Source organism: Cyprinus carpio, chromosome B19 (assembly GCF_018340385.1).
Source record: "Cyprinus carpio isolate SPL01 chromosome B19, ASM1834038v1, whole genome shotgun sequence".
Taxonomy (NCBI): domain Eukaryota; kingdom Metazoa; phylum Chordata; class Actinopteri; order Cypriniformes; family Cyprinidae; genus Cyprinus; species Cyprinus carpio.
In genome coordinates this window covers 391,573-410,753 of record NC_056615.1, presented here as the reverse complement: position 1 = coordinate 410,753, position 19,181 = coordinate 391,573, and the positions used below count along the sequence as shown (strand labels likewise).

The window sequence follows — 19,181 nt, the reverse complement described above, 5'->3', positions numbered from 1 at the left end:
GTCGAAGGGTCACGTGATCTCAGGTGCTGCTCATTTCTTTTCTTTTCTTTTTCATTTCTCATGTCTTTCCTCATGTCTCCGCTCCACCCAGTATAACTGGTGGTGGTTTGTTTGCTGGTTTTTATTGTATTTGTTATACTTATATTTTTTAATTGTTTTAGCCATGAAAATAGGCTTAGATGCTGACATGGCATTAAATAAATATATATATACTCCTCCGCTCCACCCTCTTAGGATGCGAGGGGAGAAAACGAGGACGGCGGAATTGAAGGAAACTTGTTCATTGGATATCAGAATATTCTAGATCACTCAATCATCATCAGCTGCGCTCGAGGGATCTGCCCTTTCTGTGTGGAAGTTTTGGTATTTAAGAATAGAAAATTAATATTATGAATTGAAGATGCCCTGTTGAAATATGAGAAATGTATGGTTTATTGTAAATTGTTTTTCTGAAGAGAATCACTTCTGCATAGCATACACCAGTGTTACCATATTTTAAATATAACATTCTGACTATACATAGACTGAGATGGACACAGGTAAGGGGTTAAAAAAAAAGGTTGAGAACATTGAAAACAATCATTTTTTTAATTAACATATGTCCAAAACTGTCATTTTTCACACACACACACACAAAAAGTTATTGCAACATTTTACAGAAATCAAGATTGAATATATTTGGTCAAAGTCCCATGTTATAAAAGATGAAGTGATGATTTAATGCTTGCAATTACGATTTGTACCAAAAAAAAATCACAATTAGATGTTTTCAGCTGTCTTTAATGGTAGAGCGCTAGTAATATCGGCTGATTAGAAGACAATGCTGACCTAAAATGCAAAATGTTTTCCGTCTCTTTACCGTTCCCACATCTCAGACCTCAAATACATGAAATATTACCCTTTTTAGACAGTTTTTGAAGTAAAGAGTAAAGAAAATACTACACAAAACTTATTGAAGCAAGTTCTTTATTTACCCTTGTAAGATCTCACTAAAAGCTCTTTCTCATTGGATCAGATCAGATCTCACAGGTGATCTATTTTGATTTTTAAAAAAAGGGTGAGGAGTCTGCATCTGTGTATAGGCTTTGATGGTTAGTGTGACACCCGGATATTGATAGTGCTGGGTGATTTGATCAAAGATCTGTATCGGGTTTCACGGTTTGTGCCCTTACATGACTCAGAATGCATGGAACAGTTGCAGAACCACTGCATTTAATCACAATCCAAACGTGTTACATGTAGCATGAGCAGTTTTTGATGTAAATTAGATTGTATAATTTCAAAATTTGACACAAAACCAGAATGGTCTGACCTTAGCTTTGTGAAATGATGCTACATAAAACCTGCCTGAAGTAAACCGAAGCAGCAGGCGGGCTGAACGAGACGCAGATTCACTCTCTGACAGCAGATGGCGCTGCGCTTATCAATACCACAGTAATATGCATTATACAGAGACCAGATGAAAATACCATCTAAACTTTTCTGGAGACAGCTAGTTCCTCTCAGAGATTCAGATAATCCCACAGGTCAGTATTTAAGAGTTTCTTCCAATGTTTTTCAGAGTTTGCTTTGCCTGCTACAGTATTTTCTCCTCTTTGTGTCTCAGGCCTCTGTTAAAGGGTTAGTTCACCAGAAATGTAAATGATGTCATTAATTACTCACCTTCATGTCGTTCCAAACCCGTAAGAACACAAAAACATACCCAAAATTGCTTGAAGAACACAGATAAACCATATATTGTCACAATCTTATGTTTATTGTCTTCAAGTTTCATCAGTTTAAATTTCTCTAGCTACAGCAATAACTACATACCTTTGTCCATATTAGGGATTTCCTTGTGCGTCGTCAGGGTTAAAGGGTTAGTTCCCTCAAAAATGAAAATTAGTCCATGTTTTACTCACCCTCAAGGCACGTGTATGACTTTCTTCTTTATGACGAATCCAGTCGGGGTTATATTAAAATGGTCCTTGCTCTTCCGAGCTTTATAATGGCATAGTGGGGTGTTTTTGTTCAACAGGTCAAAAGTAGTCAAATGATATGGCTCATAATTTTCCATGTGTATGATACAGCTTTCATTCTTCAGGTCAATCATATAATCATGAAGAAATAAAATCAGCTTGAATAACTTTGCCGTAGTATCCTTTCAGATTTAAAGTCGCCACAGTTGGTGCATGCTTTGCATGTGCTGCACTATATTTGTACAATTTGGTTAATTTATTGCTTATTTATCAGAATCTGAAAGGTAATATCTCTAATATTTGGTAAGCGAGATCTCTGATTGTAGTCCTTGAAAACCAAAAGAATAGTGCTTTGAAAAGTCGTTGAAAGTGTTTCTCTGTTGCCCTGCTGTTTTATTGTCTTGGTGGTTGTTGTTTCAGGACTACTGACGATCTGACTCCGTTACATATCGCTGCATCTTGGGGCTGTTTTCAGAATCTCAGATTACTCTTAAGGAACGGCGGAAACCCAAACCTCACAGATCAAGTAAAACACTCAGTGCATTCCCATCTCCAGTACTGACCTGCTGTAGTGATCTGTATTTAGGCTGTGTTTTATATCAAGTTGGGAACACTACAAATGTAAGTGTTAACTGCTTTATTTCCAGGATGGGAATAAGCCATCTGATCTGGCGGAGCAGGAGGAGAACAGTAGATGTGCTAGTCTTCTTCAAGAGTATGAATCCCATACATCCAAAGAGGAGCAAGACCTGCCCAAATTCCAGTATTGTAAGAATTTTTGTTGTTGTTATTTGGGTTAATTATCAGGCCTCACGCTCTAACAGAAGTGTGCAGTGAAAGTCAAAGATAATACAGTGTTTTATCTATCATTTGTGGAAGGAGAGCTTATTATACTACCGTATATACTGTCTTCTTTCTAGCAATCCTGTCTGGACAGTCCATGAGTGACAGTTCGTTCAGTCCAGAAACTTCAGTGCTTATTCCCCCTGGAGCAGAACCACTGAGCAGCACACGTCTGTCCTCTTTCAGCAGCACTAGCAGAGTCAGCGGAAGACCTCAGGCCTTCTGGCTCTCAGAGATGTCAGACCTCCAGTCACACGATTCTCATGTTTGGAACAAGGACGAAATGTGTAAGGAATTACAGATACTGTCTAGTACGTGTCTCTCTGCTGTGGACAATAAGAGCAATCCAGTGGTGGTGTCGACACATCAGCATCAAGCCGCAGATAGTGACTGTGATGTTTCTCACAATATCCCTGTTTCGTCTCAACGGAAGAGTGTCACCTTCAAGGGAAGTACTGATTATTTACCTGTCATCAGCCCAGATGATCATCAGCAGCTCTTTCTCGATCAGTCTGGTGATCTTACATCGGATCTTTCTCAATATGCGGATTTCCTAGACACTAAGCGTATGGCGACAGTGTTACAGAATCAGGGAATCGACGTCACGTGTCCTGACGATGTGTTCATTTTTTCCAAAGAAGTCGACACGGTGGAAGATGAGTTTGATAAGACTGTTGTGGGGCCTGTACCACTGGATGATGATGATGAAGATGATGATGATGAGTTTAAGAGCGTCATTCAGCCCCACATCAGCAGTGGATCCAGCGAGTACAACAGCTGTGGCAGTGACCCGTACCAGAGCCCCAGCGCTGAAAACAGGGGAAGTCCACCTGTGACCAAACCCTGTGCCCACAAATCAGATCTGACTCTGGAGCAGTGTGGCTTCAGTGCTAGAAATCAAAGTCTAACTTCTGTTGATGATGGAAACAGACAGCTAAAAGAAGTAGTCAGGGGTCATATTGATCAATCAAGTTTATCCGCGAGTGGCCGAGATGCTGGTAAGGTTGAGATGACCAGTACTGAAACTGATTGTGTTCCAAGTCCATTTGTCACTGGGAGAACAAGGTCCAGACTGAGTCGTCATTCCGAGAGAATGAGCCAAAAATTGGCTTCCTTTCAAGCCAGCTCTTGCCTCTTTGAACAGACGCTGCCCACCGCTACCCGTATGCGCCGCAACACAGTTAAGTCGCCTTACGCTACGTCAAAGCACAGTTTTGATGAGGACAAAATGGAAGATGTTGACTCACAGTTGAGCTCTCTCAAGTTATCTGTAAGCTCAGATGGTCAAAGCCAGGCTGACACACTAATCTTATCTGACAGCATGGCTGACACGGTGTTACTTTCTGGAAGTAGTGTTGAATCACGGTTGGAAACGAGTGTCAGTGAGGCTGGTAATAAGGTAACCACTCTTGATCACTTGACTGGTATACAAGAAGTGAAGAAAACCTCAACAGGAATGCCACAGTTCATCCCTACAGCTGTAGGAGACAAAGAGTCCAGTGTTGTGCGTGGACTTGCCTCTCAAGGGTCTTTGCCGTTTCAGGTGGATAACTCAGAATCTGCCTCCAGTCTGATGTATGAATCCCCAAAAGCACAGAGGAATCCGGGTGCTAATCCAGGGCGCTCTGGCTGTACTCCTCGGTATAGCATGAGCCGACTGTCGGGCCGCTCGCGACAGGCACCGGCTAACCTTTCTTGCACACCTGCTGGACAGCCCTTAACTACTGATACAGATGAACCTGTGGAATACCTTTATACTGACACTGAAGAGGGCCACGAGCTCATCGAGACCCATGTTCCCCCAACGGCCAGCACCTCCTTCAGCTCTAGCGTAAGCACCAGTAGCTCTGACGACACACTGCTGTATGATTGGCGCTCCCTTCAGCTCGGGGCTACAAGTCCAGACCGCAGCACAGACAGCTGTCGTCCCAAACAGGAGAGTGATGTTGGAGTCTGTGGCCTAACTGACAAGGACCTCAGAAACAAGTTAATTGAAATGGGAGAATATCCAGGACCCATAAACAGTCAAACCCGCCCACTGTACGTACAGAAGTTGAAGAGATCCCTTCAGAATGCGCCACACAGCCAGAAAGCAGTCGCAGTGAGCCCCAGTGGTATGTATGCCAAAGCAGAAAGCATTACTGAATTACATAAAGCCAAGGTACTCATGTGGTCCATTAGCTTTCATGTGGAGGCCCCCAGCATGCCTTGTTACAAATGTGTAGTTATATAACTGGCCCTCAAAAGTCAGTGACTAGTTGCCATTCTCGTTTAAAACATGAACATTAACTTTTTATCATGAAAATTAATGTCAAATGGGCCTAACATTTTGTATCATCTTTGATGATGACTACTGATTGAAAGGTTCCTCTGTAATAAAAGAGTAGAAGATCAGTGATAGCATACAAATGTCATGCTTCTTTCTGTTTAAAGAGCAATTATTTCTTTCTCAGTTGCAGGTTACAGCCCAGAACTGGAAAATGTGCTTCACAGATTCGTACTTCCTAATTGTCAAGCAGATGAGCTGGCTGTGTGTGAGCAGTTTGATAAGCCAGATCAGAATAAGAGATGGCGTGAGGGTTTCATTAAATCCAGCTTTAACTATCTGCTGCTTGACCCACGGTATATAGTTTCTCTCACGTTGTGTTGCCTTCGTTTGGACAATGCCTGTTTCTTTTTATTGTTTACTAACACTTATTTCCCTGCTGCTGCTTTATAGAGTGACGAAGAATCTACCGTATCGAAGTCAGTCCATGAACCCTAAAGAATGTTTTCAGACGTTCCTCAGTGCGGTTTTCTATGTTGGAAAGGGCAAGCGTTCCAGACCTTACAGTCACCTCTATGAAGCTCTGGAATATTTCAAAGGAGATAAGACCTCCAAGGTAAGATGTGTTTTTATTTGATTGTTCTTTTTGATATTAGAGGGATTTGCATTTTTTTTTTTTTTTTTTTTAAGATCTACCCTACTATTCCAAAGTTTGAAATTCATCCTTTGTTGTACTTTATTCATCAGAACAATAATATTGTGAATTATGTTTGTTATAAATGTTTGATTCTTTGATACTTAGTGTCAAGAACCGCAATCCTTTGTAGAAGTTTATGGCGGTTAATGCAGCGAATAGATTAGAGCTGTGCAATTAATCGAAAAAAACGATTCGATTTCGATCTTGGCCTCCAACGATTATGAAAATCCAATAATCGAGATAAAATGATTATTGTGCCCCATTCCGCCCCCTTTTGCAGCGCTGCGCTTTCGTTCCTCCATAAAGGCCCAGTTTCCCGTGCAAATCAGTAAAATCATGTAACATGACATTTGCAAAATGGGACGTGCTTGAATTATCAAAGTATATTTATTCATGTTTTTAAAAGCGTGAAAGAGAACTTGCGCTGCTCCTCAGGAAGAGATGCGCTCAGAGACAGAACAGAACACGGACATTTAAAGTCATCTTTTAGCTCAAGGTGCACACCTAATCGCTCAAGTACATGCAAAAATGCTGCGCTTGGTGATTATTCATGTATACTTTCGTCGGTCATGTAATAAATGAATGTAAAGAGTTGAGAATGAAAATACGCGTGTAACAGTGATTTGGATCCGTGCGGCTCTTAAAGTGACAGCGGGCTATGTTTTATTTTACATTTGATTATTAATTTCTGCAGTACATACATACAGAGAATTAAAATTGCGTTACTCTCAGACCTTTGGTGCATACAGATAACACTAACAGTAGAACATTAAATACAGATAATAAAATATAAAGTACAACTATACAAATAGGTCATGTAAAAAGAAATATAAGTAAAGCAGCACATGGCAGATAGAGTGCAAACCAGTGAAGTAAACAGTGCAGATATAATGATTGTAGCAACCTTATTTACAGGAAATACATATTTGATATGTATCACAATCTTTAAATAAATCACTCAAAAAAGTTTTGGTCATATGGCCCCCACATAATAGTGTTAAATAATCGTGATTACAATATTGACCAAAATAATTGTGATTATGATTTTTGCCATAATCGAGCAGCCCTAGAATAGATTCCACAAGAGGCTTCTTCTTTCTCGTCTGTTTGAATGTAGGCAGCTGTGTTTTCCCATCTTCAGAATGCAAGCTGCTAGCAGTAGAATATTATGTAATATTCCAGTCCCGAACAGTTTTTAGTTTTAGTGTTTCTGCCAAAAATGTGTTTGAGCACTGTGCTGATCTGCTGGAGTTTAAATCTTAGAAAAATTGGAGGAAAGTGCATAAACAGAGAGCAAAGCACGGAGAAGTAAACAAGTGCGTCTGAACACTAGCAAAGCCGGAAGCCATTAGTACATGTACATATGAGAAGCAAGAAAAGCATGAATGAATGAATACCTTTATTGTCATTAGTCCAACGGTGCAAATAAAAAAAAAAACTGTGTCTCTCGTTCTAAAAACAAAAACAAAAAAAAAACCCCAAGCACATTCAAAAATTGCAGAAATCCCATAAAACACAAATGAACAAAGTGCAAATACTACATAATCAAATACCAGCTGATGTCGTCAAGTTTAACTGAAAACTTCATATCGGTTAGGGATGTAATGATTCACTCAACTCACGATTCGATTCTAGTCACGATTTTGATTTTACGATTTGACTCAATTCACGATTTATTTATTTTATTGAACTAAATGATATTTAAGACAAATTATCAATTAAATGTGTCCTTTTATTATTGCTTGGACAAAATGCTGTACATTTCTTTGTGAGTTTGAAATATAACTATAATAATATACTAATATAGCACTTGTATATCATTGCTCTTTTGTTGGTTTTGATTGCTTCTATTGTCCTCATCTATAAGTTGCTTTGGATAAAAGTGTCTGCTAATTGACAAAATTTAAATAGAATGTAAATTGCATTTTAATCATGATCCAAACAAAGATGCTGCATACAGGCAACATGAGCAGGTTTTAATATAAATAAAATTTTATAATTTCTTAAAGGAGCTTAAAGCGTTTCCTTGGTTACCGCTGTAAACAAAGCACTTATGAACACCGCAGCAGGTGGAGCTTAAAGCGTTTCCTTGGTTACCGCTGTAAACAAAGCACTTATGAACACTGCAGCAGGTGGAGCTTAAAGCGTTCCCTTGGTTACCGCTGTAAACAAAGCACTTATGAACACTGCAGCAGGTGGAGCTTAAAGCGTTCTCTTGGTTACCGCTGTAAACAAAGAACTTATGAACACTGCAGCAGGTGGAGCTTAAAGCGTTCCCTTGGTTACCGCTGTAAACAAAGCACTTATGAACACTGCAGCAGGTGGAGCTTAAAGCGTTCCCTTGGTTACCGCTGTAAACAAAGCACTTATGAACACTGCAGCAGGTGGAGCTTAAAGCGTTCCCTTGGTTACCGCTGTAAACAAAGCACTTATGAACACTGCAGCAGGCGGAGCTTAAAGCGTTTCCTTGGTTACCGCTGTAAACAAAGCACTTATGAACACTGCAGCAGGTGGAGCTTAAAGCGTTCCCTTGGTTACCGCTGTAAACAAAGCACTTATGAACACCGCAGCAGGTGGAGCTTAATGCGTTTCCTTGGTTACCGCTGTAAACAAAGCACTTATGAACACCGCAGCAGGTGGAGCTTAAAGCGTTCCCTTGGTTACCGCTGTAAACAAAGCACTTATGAACACTGCAGCAGGTGGAGCTTAAAGCGTTCCCTTGGTTACCGCTGTAAACAAAGCACTTATGAACACTGCAGCAGGTGGAGCTTAAAGCGTTTCCTTGGTTACCGCTGTAAACAAAGCACTTATGAACACCGCAGCAGGTGGAGCTTAAAGCGTTCCCTTGGTTACCGCTGTAAACAAAGCACTTATGAACACCGCAGCAGGTGGAGCTTAAAGCGTTTCCTTGGTTAACGCTGTAAACAAAGCACTTATGAACACCGCAGCAGGTGGAGCTTAAAGCGTTCCCTTGGTTACCGCTGTAAACAAAGCACTTATGAACACCGCAGCAGGTGGAGCTTAAAGCGTTTCCTTGGTTACCGCTGTAAACAAAGCACTCATGAACACTGCAGCAGGTGGCGCTTAAAGCGTTTCCTCGGTTACCGCTGTAAACAAAGCACTCATGAACACTACAGCAGGTGGCGCTTAATGCGTTTCCGTGGTTACCGCTGTAAACAAAGCACTTATGAACACCGCAGCAGGTGGCGCTTAAAGCGTTTCCTTGGTTACCGCTGTAAACAAAGAACTTATGAACACTGCAGCAGGTGGCGCTTAAAGTGTTTCCTTGGTTGCCGCTGTAAATATGCATTATAGAGGCAAAAATGAAAGAAAAAACACCATCTAAATTCTTCTAAAGACTTTCCCCTCAGACATACATTCATATAAACTCCTGCCCCTAACTGAATCATGATTTGTTCAGCATCTCCACCGATTTGAATCGTCATATATCTGAATCGATTTTCAACCGGCTCGCAGTTAATCATTGCGGTATTTGTCCTCATAAACCGGCATACCGTGGCAAGCTTAGTGTACAACAGGAGTCAATAATAAATCAGTAATTATTATATTATGTCAATTTAAAACATATAATTGTATCTTAAGATTTTTATAAGTCATAAAGGTTCTTATCAATCCACCGGTTCACAGTTACAACTGCTTCATAAAAATATGCAGCGATTTTTGCATTGGTCTGAACAGAAACAGTAGACAGGCTGATTGAAAATGTACATTAATTCTCTGCCAGCAGGTGGCGCTTTTGAAACAGCAATAACGTAGTAGTTTCCCGGGCAACAGCTGTATACAAGGCAGTACCGTGCTCATTAATGCTACTTTGAGACATCATAAGCAAGATGAAATAAAAATGACATTGAACCTTTTCTGTAGACAGTCGGTTCCCTTCAGAGATATATAGATATAAAAAACAGCTGTGTTTTGACTTTGAAATGTGCAGCACTCATATTTATTCAATTAAATCATAACCCTAATTATCGCATTAATCACACTTTGAGAGTTAAAAATTAAGAGCTCCAACACAGGTTCAGACTGCAAACTAAACAAAGAAGAAAAGCTGGTGAATTGACTTGTACTTGAAGTTTAAATGGGATTCAGTCCTCTTTTTAGTTGTGATATGTGTCTCAGTCTAAAGTGGGGAAGTCGTGGCCTAGTGGTTAGAGAGTTTAGGCACCGAACCCCCAACTGCTCCCCGGGCGCCGCAGCATAAATGGCTACCCACTGCTCCGGGTGTGTGTTCACTGCTGTGTGTGTGCACTTTGGATGGGTTAAATGCAGATCACCAATTCTGAGTATGGGTCACCATACGTCACTTTTCACTTTGTTTTTAAATTACACTCACACCGGTAAATTTGGAAGTCAAACTAATTAATATGATGATAATAATTTTATATTATTATTCCTATTACAGTAATATCCATATATTGTTAAACTGAAATGAGCTGACATTATCAGGGATGTATCGCCTGCGATTATGAATGCGATATTGTGTAGATTCTCAGTGAACTACGGCTCTGTGTAGTAAATGCTGCTCCATCTGAAAGCAGGTGATGATGATTTACTGCTGATGACAGAACCGGCTTTACTGACAAGATACACATGACAATCACTTTCTATGGAAAATAATGTGTTTTTTGAAGCTTAAACCACATAAACACATTTCGTTACACCAAATACACATTGACATTTAGTCATTTAGCGGACGCTTTTATCCAAAGCGACTTACAAATGAGGACAATGGAAGCGATTAAAATCAACAAAAGAGCAATAATATATACGCTATAAATACACAAAATAATGTTCTTTTTAATAGCATCATATGACCCCTTTAAACCCTATCTCCTCCTTGAGCCTTCAAGCTACAAACACCAAACCACCAAGACTCAGTTTGATCTATCTTTTCTAACTGATCTGACTTATGGTTTTCATAAATCAGACTATCAAACCACCTAAAATCTCAGAGACTCGCATAAATCTCATAAAATTTAATTGAAAACTTTTATACAATGAGACTTATGGTGTTTCTAAGCTGCCTACTGCCATAGCAAAGCTTAAACTCCCTACTGAAAAACAAGCTAAAACCAGCCTAAGCTGATTGGCTGCTTTGGCTGGTCTCCCAGGCTGGTTTTAAAGTGGTTTTGGCAACTTTTTAGCTGGTCAGGCTGGTCTTAACTGGTCAAGCTGTGAGACCTGCTAAAAGACCAACCAAGCTTAACCCAGATATTTTCAACTTAATAACAGCCAGTTTGAAGGTTTTGGGGACATACCCTAATAACAATGAGGAATTAATAATAGTCAGAAGAGGATCTATGACTTCTGGAAGCACCTCTTTTAGGAGCTTAGATGGCATAGGGTCTAACATACATGTTGTTGGTTTAGATGATTTAACAAGTTTATACAATTCTTCCTCTCCTATAGTAGAGAATGAGTGGAACTGTTCCTCAGGGGATCTATAGTGCACTGTCTGATGTGATACTGTAGCTGATGGCAGCACGGTTACAATTTTATCTCTAATAGCATGACTTCAGTAGTTCATAAAGTTATTACTGCTGTGATGTTGAGAAATGTCAACACCTGTTGATGCTTTATTTTTCATTAATTTAGCCACTGTATTGAATAAATACCTGGGATTATGTTTTTTTTCTGAAAGAGACAAAAGTAATCAGATCTATCAGTTTTTAATGCTTTTCTCTAGGATAGGTTACTTTCCCTCCAAGCAATACGAAATACCTCTAGTTTTGTTTAGAGCTGAAACAACTAATCGATTTAATCGATTAAAATCGATTATTAAAATAGTTGTCAACTAATTTAGTAATCGATTCGTTGCTAAATAATTTTTATTTGCCGTAAGCGGCTCATTTCGTGCATATTTTAAATCTGCGGTGACCAAAGTGTGGCAGTAATGAGCCACCGGAGGTTTTACTCAGCCAGTACAGCAGGAGAAGCAGCGACTAGCCAATAGCTGGCCTCGTTTTATGTCACGTGCTTCCCGCACAGCGTCTCTGCTGCATTCAGCGTGATGGGTGAGGCAGGCGGCAGTGGAGTAAGCTCGAGAAAGAAAAAGAAAAAAGCGGAAGATAAAACTAATCGGACGAAGTCATCCAAAGTGTGGGAGCAAAAAGAGAGCAAGCCTAACTGTTAAGCCCTGAACATTTGGACATGTTGACCTTTTTGCCCTGCAATGCAAAGTTTTTCTCAAATAATGAGTGAATAGTGTTCTGCCTCATTTCCCACAGGTAGTCGAATTCCTGTCAATTCAGGCATAAGCTGTTTTGTTAACATTTTATCGCTTTATTACATTTTTGAATTTTGCACTGTTATAAGGACCACTACATATTTAAATCCGATGAAAATCACAGTGTGCAAAGACTTTTATTTGTGCAGATTCTGCAGTACAATGTTGTTTGCAAATGTTTAGTCGTAAAAGCTGATAACATTGCTTTTTAACAATTAACATTTAAAGCTTTGTCGTTTACCAGTTCATAATTCAGTCTTGCAGCCTAATTATGACTGACTGAGAGAGGTTAATGTTTAAATGTATTTGAAATGCACTTTTTTCTAAATATTCACTGCTCTTTTTTCACGCAGCTGGTTTTTTGTGTGTGTCCAATTTTTTTTCTGGACAACCTTCTGACGGATTTTACTTTAAATTTTACTTTAAAATGTGAGTTCCATTCAGGTTTGATGCCAGTGGCACTTTATTCGAAGGATTGTTTACAGTTTCACAGCATAAGCTATAAAGCTGTTTCCCAGGTATAAGCTGTGTGTTTACAGGAAAAAAATAATAAAATGCAATTTACTGCAATTTTAATTCTGTTTTATTCTTATTCTTCGTGATATGTTCTGAAAGATTCCTTAATAAGCTTTGTTCGGGATGCTAAGCTACTTTAGGAGCCCTAAGGACTGCCATGGTGAAAACATTATTTGAAATCTCCTTGTGAAATTTGCTAGAGTATGTATGGGTCAGTGTTTTGATTGCAGAAGAGTTCGACAAAGGATAACTAACATAATAAAACACAACTCCAGGTATGTTTTTGATGAGGATATGACAATTCAAAATGGTTTAAAATCTCTAAAAAGTCTATGTTGAATGATAAAGACCCTTTGTTAATAATTTACTTGGGGAAAAAATGGGCAAAACAAAAATATAAGTACATAAACCGATTCATCGATTAATCGTAAAAATAATCGACCGATTAATCGATTATCAAAATAATCGTTAGTTGCAGCCCTAGTTTTGTTTTCCTCCAGCTGTGCTACATTTTCCGGGCTGCTCTCTTTAGGGTGCGAGTGTGCTCATTATACCATGGCGTCAGACTGTTTTCCTTAACCTTCCTTAAGCGTAAAGGAGCAACCATATCTAAAATGCTATAAAAGAGAGAGTCCATAGTAGGGCTGTGCGATCAATCGAAATGCAATTTTGCGACGTTGCGGTTTGCTAATAGCAAAGCCTGCGATGTGGACATGATATTACTCTGTTACAGAGCATATACATGACTGCCAGCCTTACTAATCAATAGAGTGAGCACACCTCCGCTCTCCCCAATCAGCACTGCTCTAGCCAACTGCGTAAACACCCACCATTAAAAATAAAAAACAAAAACATACAAAAAAACCAATCAGAAAGCAGGATGGAGAGAGTGTGTGATTATGGCGTCTACAGGTTCAGAACGATAGGCAAATTAATACTAAAGAAAAATGTATGTAATATGAGATTACTTTGGCTTCGAAATGACAGACACCAAGCAAAAAATGTAACATTAATTGGCAAGAGCTGAGTCACAATGCATATCAAGAGCTCCCTTATTGGTTTTATTCTTTCACTACCGGAGAATAAAAGATACATTCTTAGATGTTTTATAAGTACATGAATGTTATCTTGCACATTTTATCTCCCCAACAGATTCTAATTTCAAAGAATTTAATAATGCTATTCCCAATTCAGAAGACCGCACACACAAGCTGTGTCTCTGAATGCTTCTCATGAAGGAGCCGCACACACACAAGCCTGTCTTGTAATGCTTGGTTATACTCGTGCACGGCTCCGCACCGCAAGTCTTCACAAACGTATCTGGCAATATGGACGAGGCTTGACGCACATGCGCAACCTGTGTCAACTTGTGCTTGGCTCTGCGTTTAAAACAAGTGTAAATTCAGTCTGACTGCTTTGATAATTTCACTTGGATGAAATGAAACATTCAGCACATTTTCCAGTTCTTAAAATCCCAAATAATACTTTAATAATTGACTAAAGAAATACAGTTCTTTATTTACACAAAATAAACTAATCTTTTTAACTTTTTTTGGTTAAAAATGATCCGAAATCAATATTTGAGCAAGTACGTAACCAGCCAGTGTTCAAAACTATCGCCTTACTTTAGCCTGTTACACAACCGTTAGCTTATAATAATGTTTTCTCATTTGAGTGGTATGGGTAGGTTTTCGCGGGAAATTCGAGCATGCTGCTGCGTTATTACATCACGTCTGTAAACATAAAGAAGTTGTCCCGGCTACGAGGCTATCACGTGTGAGGATCCTGCAGGTGACGGATCGTTTATAGCCTTTTCTCACAGCAGCTGGAATAATTCATTTTATCATTTTGCTGGTGGATTGTAATCCAGAAAGGATTGTGTTTATGAAACACATGTGAATGAAATTAAATTATATTCCAGTTTTAAATGTGCTTCTGATTACTGATAGCCTGGGATTACACAAGATTTGTATTCTAAAGACAACCAATCCATAGGGAGCATAATTTGCTTTTTGGGTTAAAAGAATTTCTAAATATGAAATTAAAATTGTATGACAATTAGAGATTAGACTGTACAGAAATTGAAATCTACACTCTAATACACACTATATTCACATAGTCACATAATGCTGATGTTGTTAACATTAACAATTTGAGAATAAAGTATAACAATAATAATAGTTTGCATAGTTTGATGTGATATGATCAATCGTTAGATTTAATCACCATTAGTAGCGTGATTTATGTTTTTTCCTCAGTTGGTCAGAACAAAGGTGGCAGACTTGATACTTGTTCAGATGACAATATGTGGGGAAAATTCTTATTTGGGTCATATATTCCAAGACCTAGGCTAGGATCTGTGATTGCGAAGTACAGTAAATATCCACAGCGGTGTGGTGACTGACGGCCACACACACATGCTCCTCAAAACATTAGATTCATCTGCGCTGGATCCGCGCCGGATCACAACCCACGCAAGGAAGATAATTTCACACACAGCTGCAATTGCATGTTTTCAAACAGAGATTGCGACAAAGAGACAAAACTTACGGACTGCAGCTTTAAGTAAATTCTGTAAAAGTAGTAATACCATTACAATATTCCCTGCTGAAAAAAACAAAACAAAAAAACAATAGAACTCCTCCCAAAACACAATAGAAAATTTCATGGATTTAAGGGTTATAATTGGATTTATATTGGCTTTAATGTAAACTATAATGGTGTCTACTGGTATATGATGGATTCTATCGGTGGGATGTAATCTGGCAGATGGGAAACAATAGAACAACAGTAATTCCTATTGGAATAATGCCCAAAACACACTACAAAATGGAATTTTGTAATTGTTTTAATGGAAACCATAAGAATTTCTTTGATAGAATCTATTGTATTTTTGTTTTTTGTTTACAGCAGGGTAACAATACCCATACTGTGCTGCACACTATTGACTATATTAAGCTGAAGCTTGACTTTGCAAAATGAACATTGCAAATCAAATTGCAATATCGTTCAAAAAAAAACGCAATTAGATATTTTCCCCAAATCGCACAGCCCTACTCCATAGTTTCTGTTACATCATCAAGTTGTTCTGAGGTTTTGGATATGCTAAGGAATTGGGATACATCAGGAAGATTACTTACAAAGCAGTCTTTTGTGGTAGAAGTGATGGTTCTACCATACTTGTAACAAGAAGGTAGAATTTAAAGTTTTAGCTATATGAAGTTTGCACAAAACTAAATAATGATCTGAGATATCATCGCTTGGCTGCATAATTTCAACACCATCAACATCAATTCCATGTGACAGTATTAAATCTAGAGTATGATTTCGACAATGAGTAGGTCCTGAGACGTGTTGTCTAACCCCAATAGAGTTCAGAATGTCTATAAATGCTGATCCCAATGCATCTTTTTCATTATCAACATGGATATTAAAATCACCAACAATTAAAACTTTATCTGTAGCCAGCACTAACTCGGATGTAAAATCAGCAAACTCTTTAATAAAGTCTGTATGGTGCCCTGGTGGCCTGTATACAGTAGTCAGTACAAACATTAACATTAACATTAACATTTGATTCTCTGGATAATGTTATATTAAGCACCAATACTTCAAACGAGTTATACTTGAAGCCTGCCCTCTGAGAAATCCTGAAAACATTGTTATAAACTGAAGCAACACCTCCCCCTTTACCTTTTGGATGTGGCTCATGTTTATAACAGTAATCTTGGGGTGTAGACTCATTTAAAATAATGTAATCATCAGGTTTTAGCCATGTTTCTGTCAAACAGAGTGCATCTAGATTATGATCAGTGATCATATTATTTACAAAAAGTGCTTTCGTAGAAAGGGACCTGATATTCGATAAGCCAAGCTTTATCATTTGTTTATCCGTATTGCATCTGTTTTTTATTTGTTGAACCTCAATTAAATTGTTGCTCTTAAATTGGTTTGGACGTTTTTTTGTATTTTTCTAGCCCGGGGAACAGACACAGTCTCTATAGTGTGATATCTAGGTGAAAGAGTCTCTATGTGGTGTGAATTAACTGACTTCTGTGACTGGAGGCGGCTAGCAGACGGTCGGTTTAGACAGTCTCTCTGCTTCCTGACCTGGGCCCCAGTTAGTCAAGTACAAACTCGAAGACTATGTGCCATATTTCTAGAAAGAAGAGCGGCACCACCCCAGGAGGGATGAAGACCATCTCTTTTCAACAGGTCAGGTCTGCCCCAAAAGCTTGTCCAATTGTCTATGAAACCTATGTTATTCTGCAGGCACCACTTAGACATCCAGCCATTGAGTGATGACAGTCTGCTATGTATCTCATCACCACGGTAAGCAGGGAGGGGACCAGAGCATATTACAGTGTCTGACATCATGCTTGCAAGTTCACACACCTCTTTAATGTTATTTTTAGTGATCTCCGACTGGCGATCGTCGAGCATCATTAGCGCCGGCGTGAATAACAATCTTACTGTATTTACGTTTAGCATTAGCCAGCACTTTTAAATTTGCTAAGATGTCAGGCGCTCTGGCTCCCGGTAAACATTGGACTATGGTGGCTGGTGTCTCTATTTTCACGTTCCGTACAATAGAATCGCCAATAACTAGAGCACTTTCATCAGGTTTCTCAGTGGGTGCTTCACTGAGTGGGGAGAACCTGTTTAATGTTTTGATCGGAACAGAAGAGTGGTGTTTAGACCCACGACTATGCCGCCTCACAGTCACCCAGTTGCGCTGCTGCAAAGGCCCTGTTACCGGAACCGAAACAATGTACAGGACTCCCTGAGCTAGACGCATCCAAAGCCGTATCTAGAGCCCTCACATTCTTACTGTCCTCAATTAAAGTTTGGATGCGCGTCTCTAATTCTGAAATCTTCTCTGTCAGCCTAACTATTTCCCTGCATTTATCACATGTGAATCCCTCGTCGCCGACAGAGATAGATAAACTATACATGTGGCAAGCAGTGCAAATAACAATAGCAGGAGAAGTGTTTGATGTGTTGATCACTATTGTTTGATGAACTCGTGAAAAATGGCGCAAGAGAGAAAAGAAAACGGTAATCGACGCGAATAGAAATGCAAATTTTCACTTCTAAATAACAACGAACTGCATATTTTCCTGAAACGTAGTGGATTAAAGAATCAAATCCTTGCATCTCACTTTCATTTTTAGTACCACTGTCGATCATGCTTCTTAAATATAATGATGTAAATAATAAATGTAATCCTGGTATTTTTCTCTTTATTTCTCCAGAAACTCTGCTCAAAAGTGCAGCACATCCTGCAGGTCTGGAATGCTGGGCACGGAGTGATATCCCTGCACTGTTTCCAGAATGTCATTGCTGTGGAAGCCTACACACGTGAGGCCTGTATGGTGGATGCCATCGGTAAAGAGATGCTCAGATGAGCTGCTGGGATAGTTCTAAATGTTCTTTGCAGCACAAATTTCCATCCTAATGTCTGTTCACCTGTTGATCTTTTGATAGGGCTGAAGATGCTCACAAACCAGAAAAGAGGAGACTACTATGGTGTGGTGTCAACTTGGCCCATGCGAAAAAAGCGGGAGTTAGGGGTTCACCTGTTGTACAGGGCAATGCAGATCTTTTTGGCTGAAGGAGAACGACAGCTCCGACCTGCCGACATCAGATGAACCACAGACACTGTGGCATTACAGAAACCATTCAGAAATTACACTTTTCTTCACTATTCCAAAACCATTACCATCCTTGTATAGATATAAATACAATAAATATCAACGCATTATAATCTGGAAATGCGCAAAAAAATAAATAAATAAACATTACTGTATTAGTTAAAAAAAAAAAAAAAAACTTCAGTTTTCTCAGTTCTACATTTTATGTGCTTTTTACTCCTTGTTGTTTATTGTATTGATGTCCTGTTTTAATGCTAATAATGAGCTACATTCAATGTACATATCTTAGTAGTAGTGGTAGATTTTTGTTTTTAATGCATAAACATTACATATATCATTTTGACAGTTTTTACTTTAATCTTTGTTCATTCTATGAAGTTAAGTAGATATAAAGTGACATTTACAATAGAGCTGGATAAAAGCCATGCTGATTAATCTAGTTGCAATTATTGCATAAATAAAAAGTTAGAGAAAATCTTTGAGTTTGATTATTTTAATGGAAGACCAAATAAAGGCTAAAAGTAAAAATACAAAATGAGGTTTGTTATGTCCTGCTATGTGTGTTTTTCAAAGTAGTTTTCTTCCCGTCTTCCATGGTTTTCTGTATTCTGTCTCTTTTTCTCCTCTCTCTGTGCCTACCAGTACAGCGTGGGATTGGTGGATGATCTGGCATGAAGCTTTTAAGGGCCATGCTAGAGAAAGGGCTCATGTCAGTGTCTGACGCGTGTCAGTTGGTTCAATGGGTTTTCCCTCCAGCCGACGGACCAAAACTATTGATTAACACTTTAGTGAGTTCCTGTTTCTTTCATAATGTTGCTATCAATTTCATTAGTTCAATTTGTCAGTCTCTCAACAGTAGCAAAAAGAGTGTGTGCTGTTTAAGTTGCTGTTTATAAGGTTTGAGAAGAAGGTCTGAGTAGCTGTGCCTAGATCCACATCTTTTTAGATGTTATAGGTCAGGGGTGGTGAACTCCGGTCCTGGAGAGCTGCAGAGTTCAGC

The 19,181-nt window shown here is 39.0% G+C and overlaps 1 protein-coding gene across 2 annotated transcripts in view; it reads left to right on the top strand.

The window, feature by feature from the left end:
- The window catches only part of ankle1 (ankyrin repeat and LEM domain containing 1), a 21,752-nt gene extending 3,041 nt beyond the window's left edge, over nt 1-18,711 (top strand). Inside the window, exons 3-10 of one of the 2 annotated variants that reach the window (XM_042745115.1) lie at nt 2,379-2,484; nt 2,606-2,726; nt 2,879-4,915; nt 5,255-5,423; nt 5,521-5,683; nt 16,691-16,742; nt 17,783-17,915; nt 18,015-18,156. In XM_042745115.1, the coding sequence (XP_042601049.1) occupies nt 2,379-2,484; nt 2,606-2,726; nt 2,879-4,915; nt 5,255-5,423; nt 5,521-5,683; nt 16,691-16,742; nt 17,783-17,892 (2,758 nt within the window). In that variant the 3' untranslated portion in view covers nt 17,893-17,915; nt 18,015-18,156. Of the gene's footprint in view, nt 1-2,378; nt 2,485-2,605; nt 2,727-2,878; nt 4,916-5,254; nt 5,424-5,520; nt 5,684-16,690; nt 16,743-17,782; nt 17,916-18,014 lie in introns of both variants that reach the window. The other variant, XM_042745114.1, reaches the window with a different exon arrangement.
- Nucleotides 18,712-19,181: the final 470 nt, after the last annotated feature.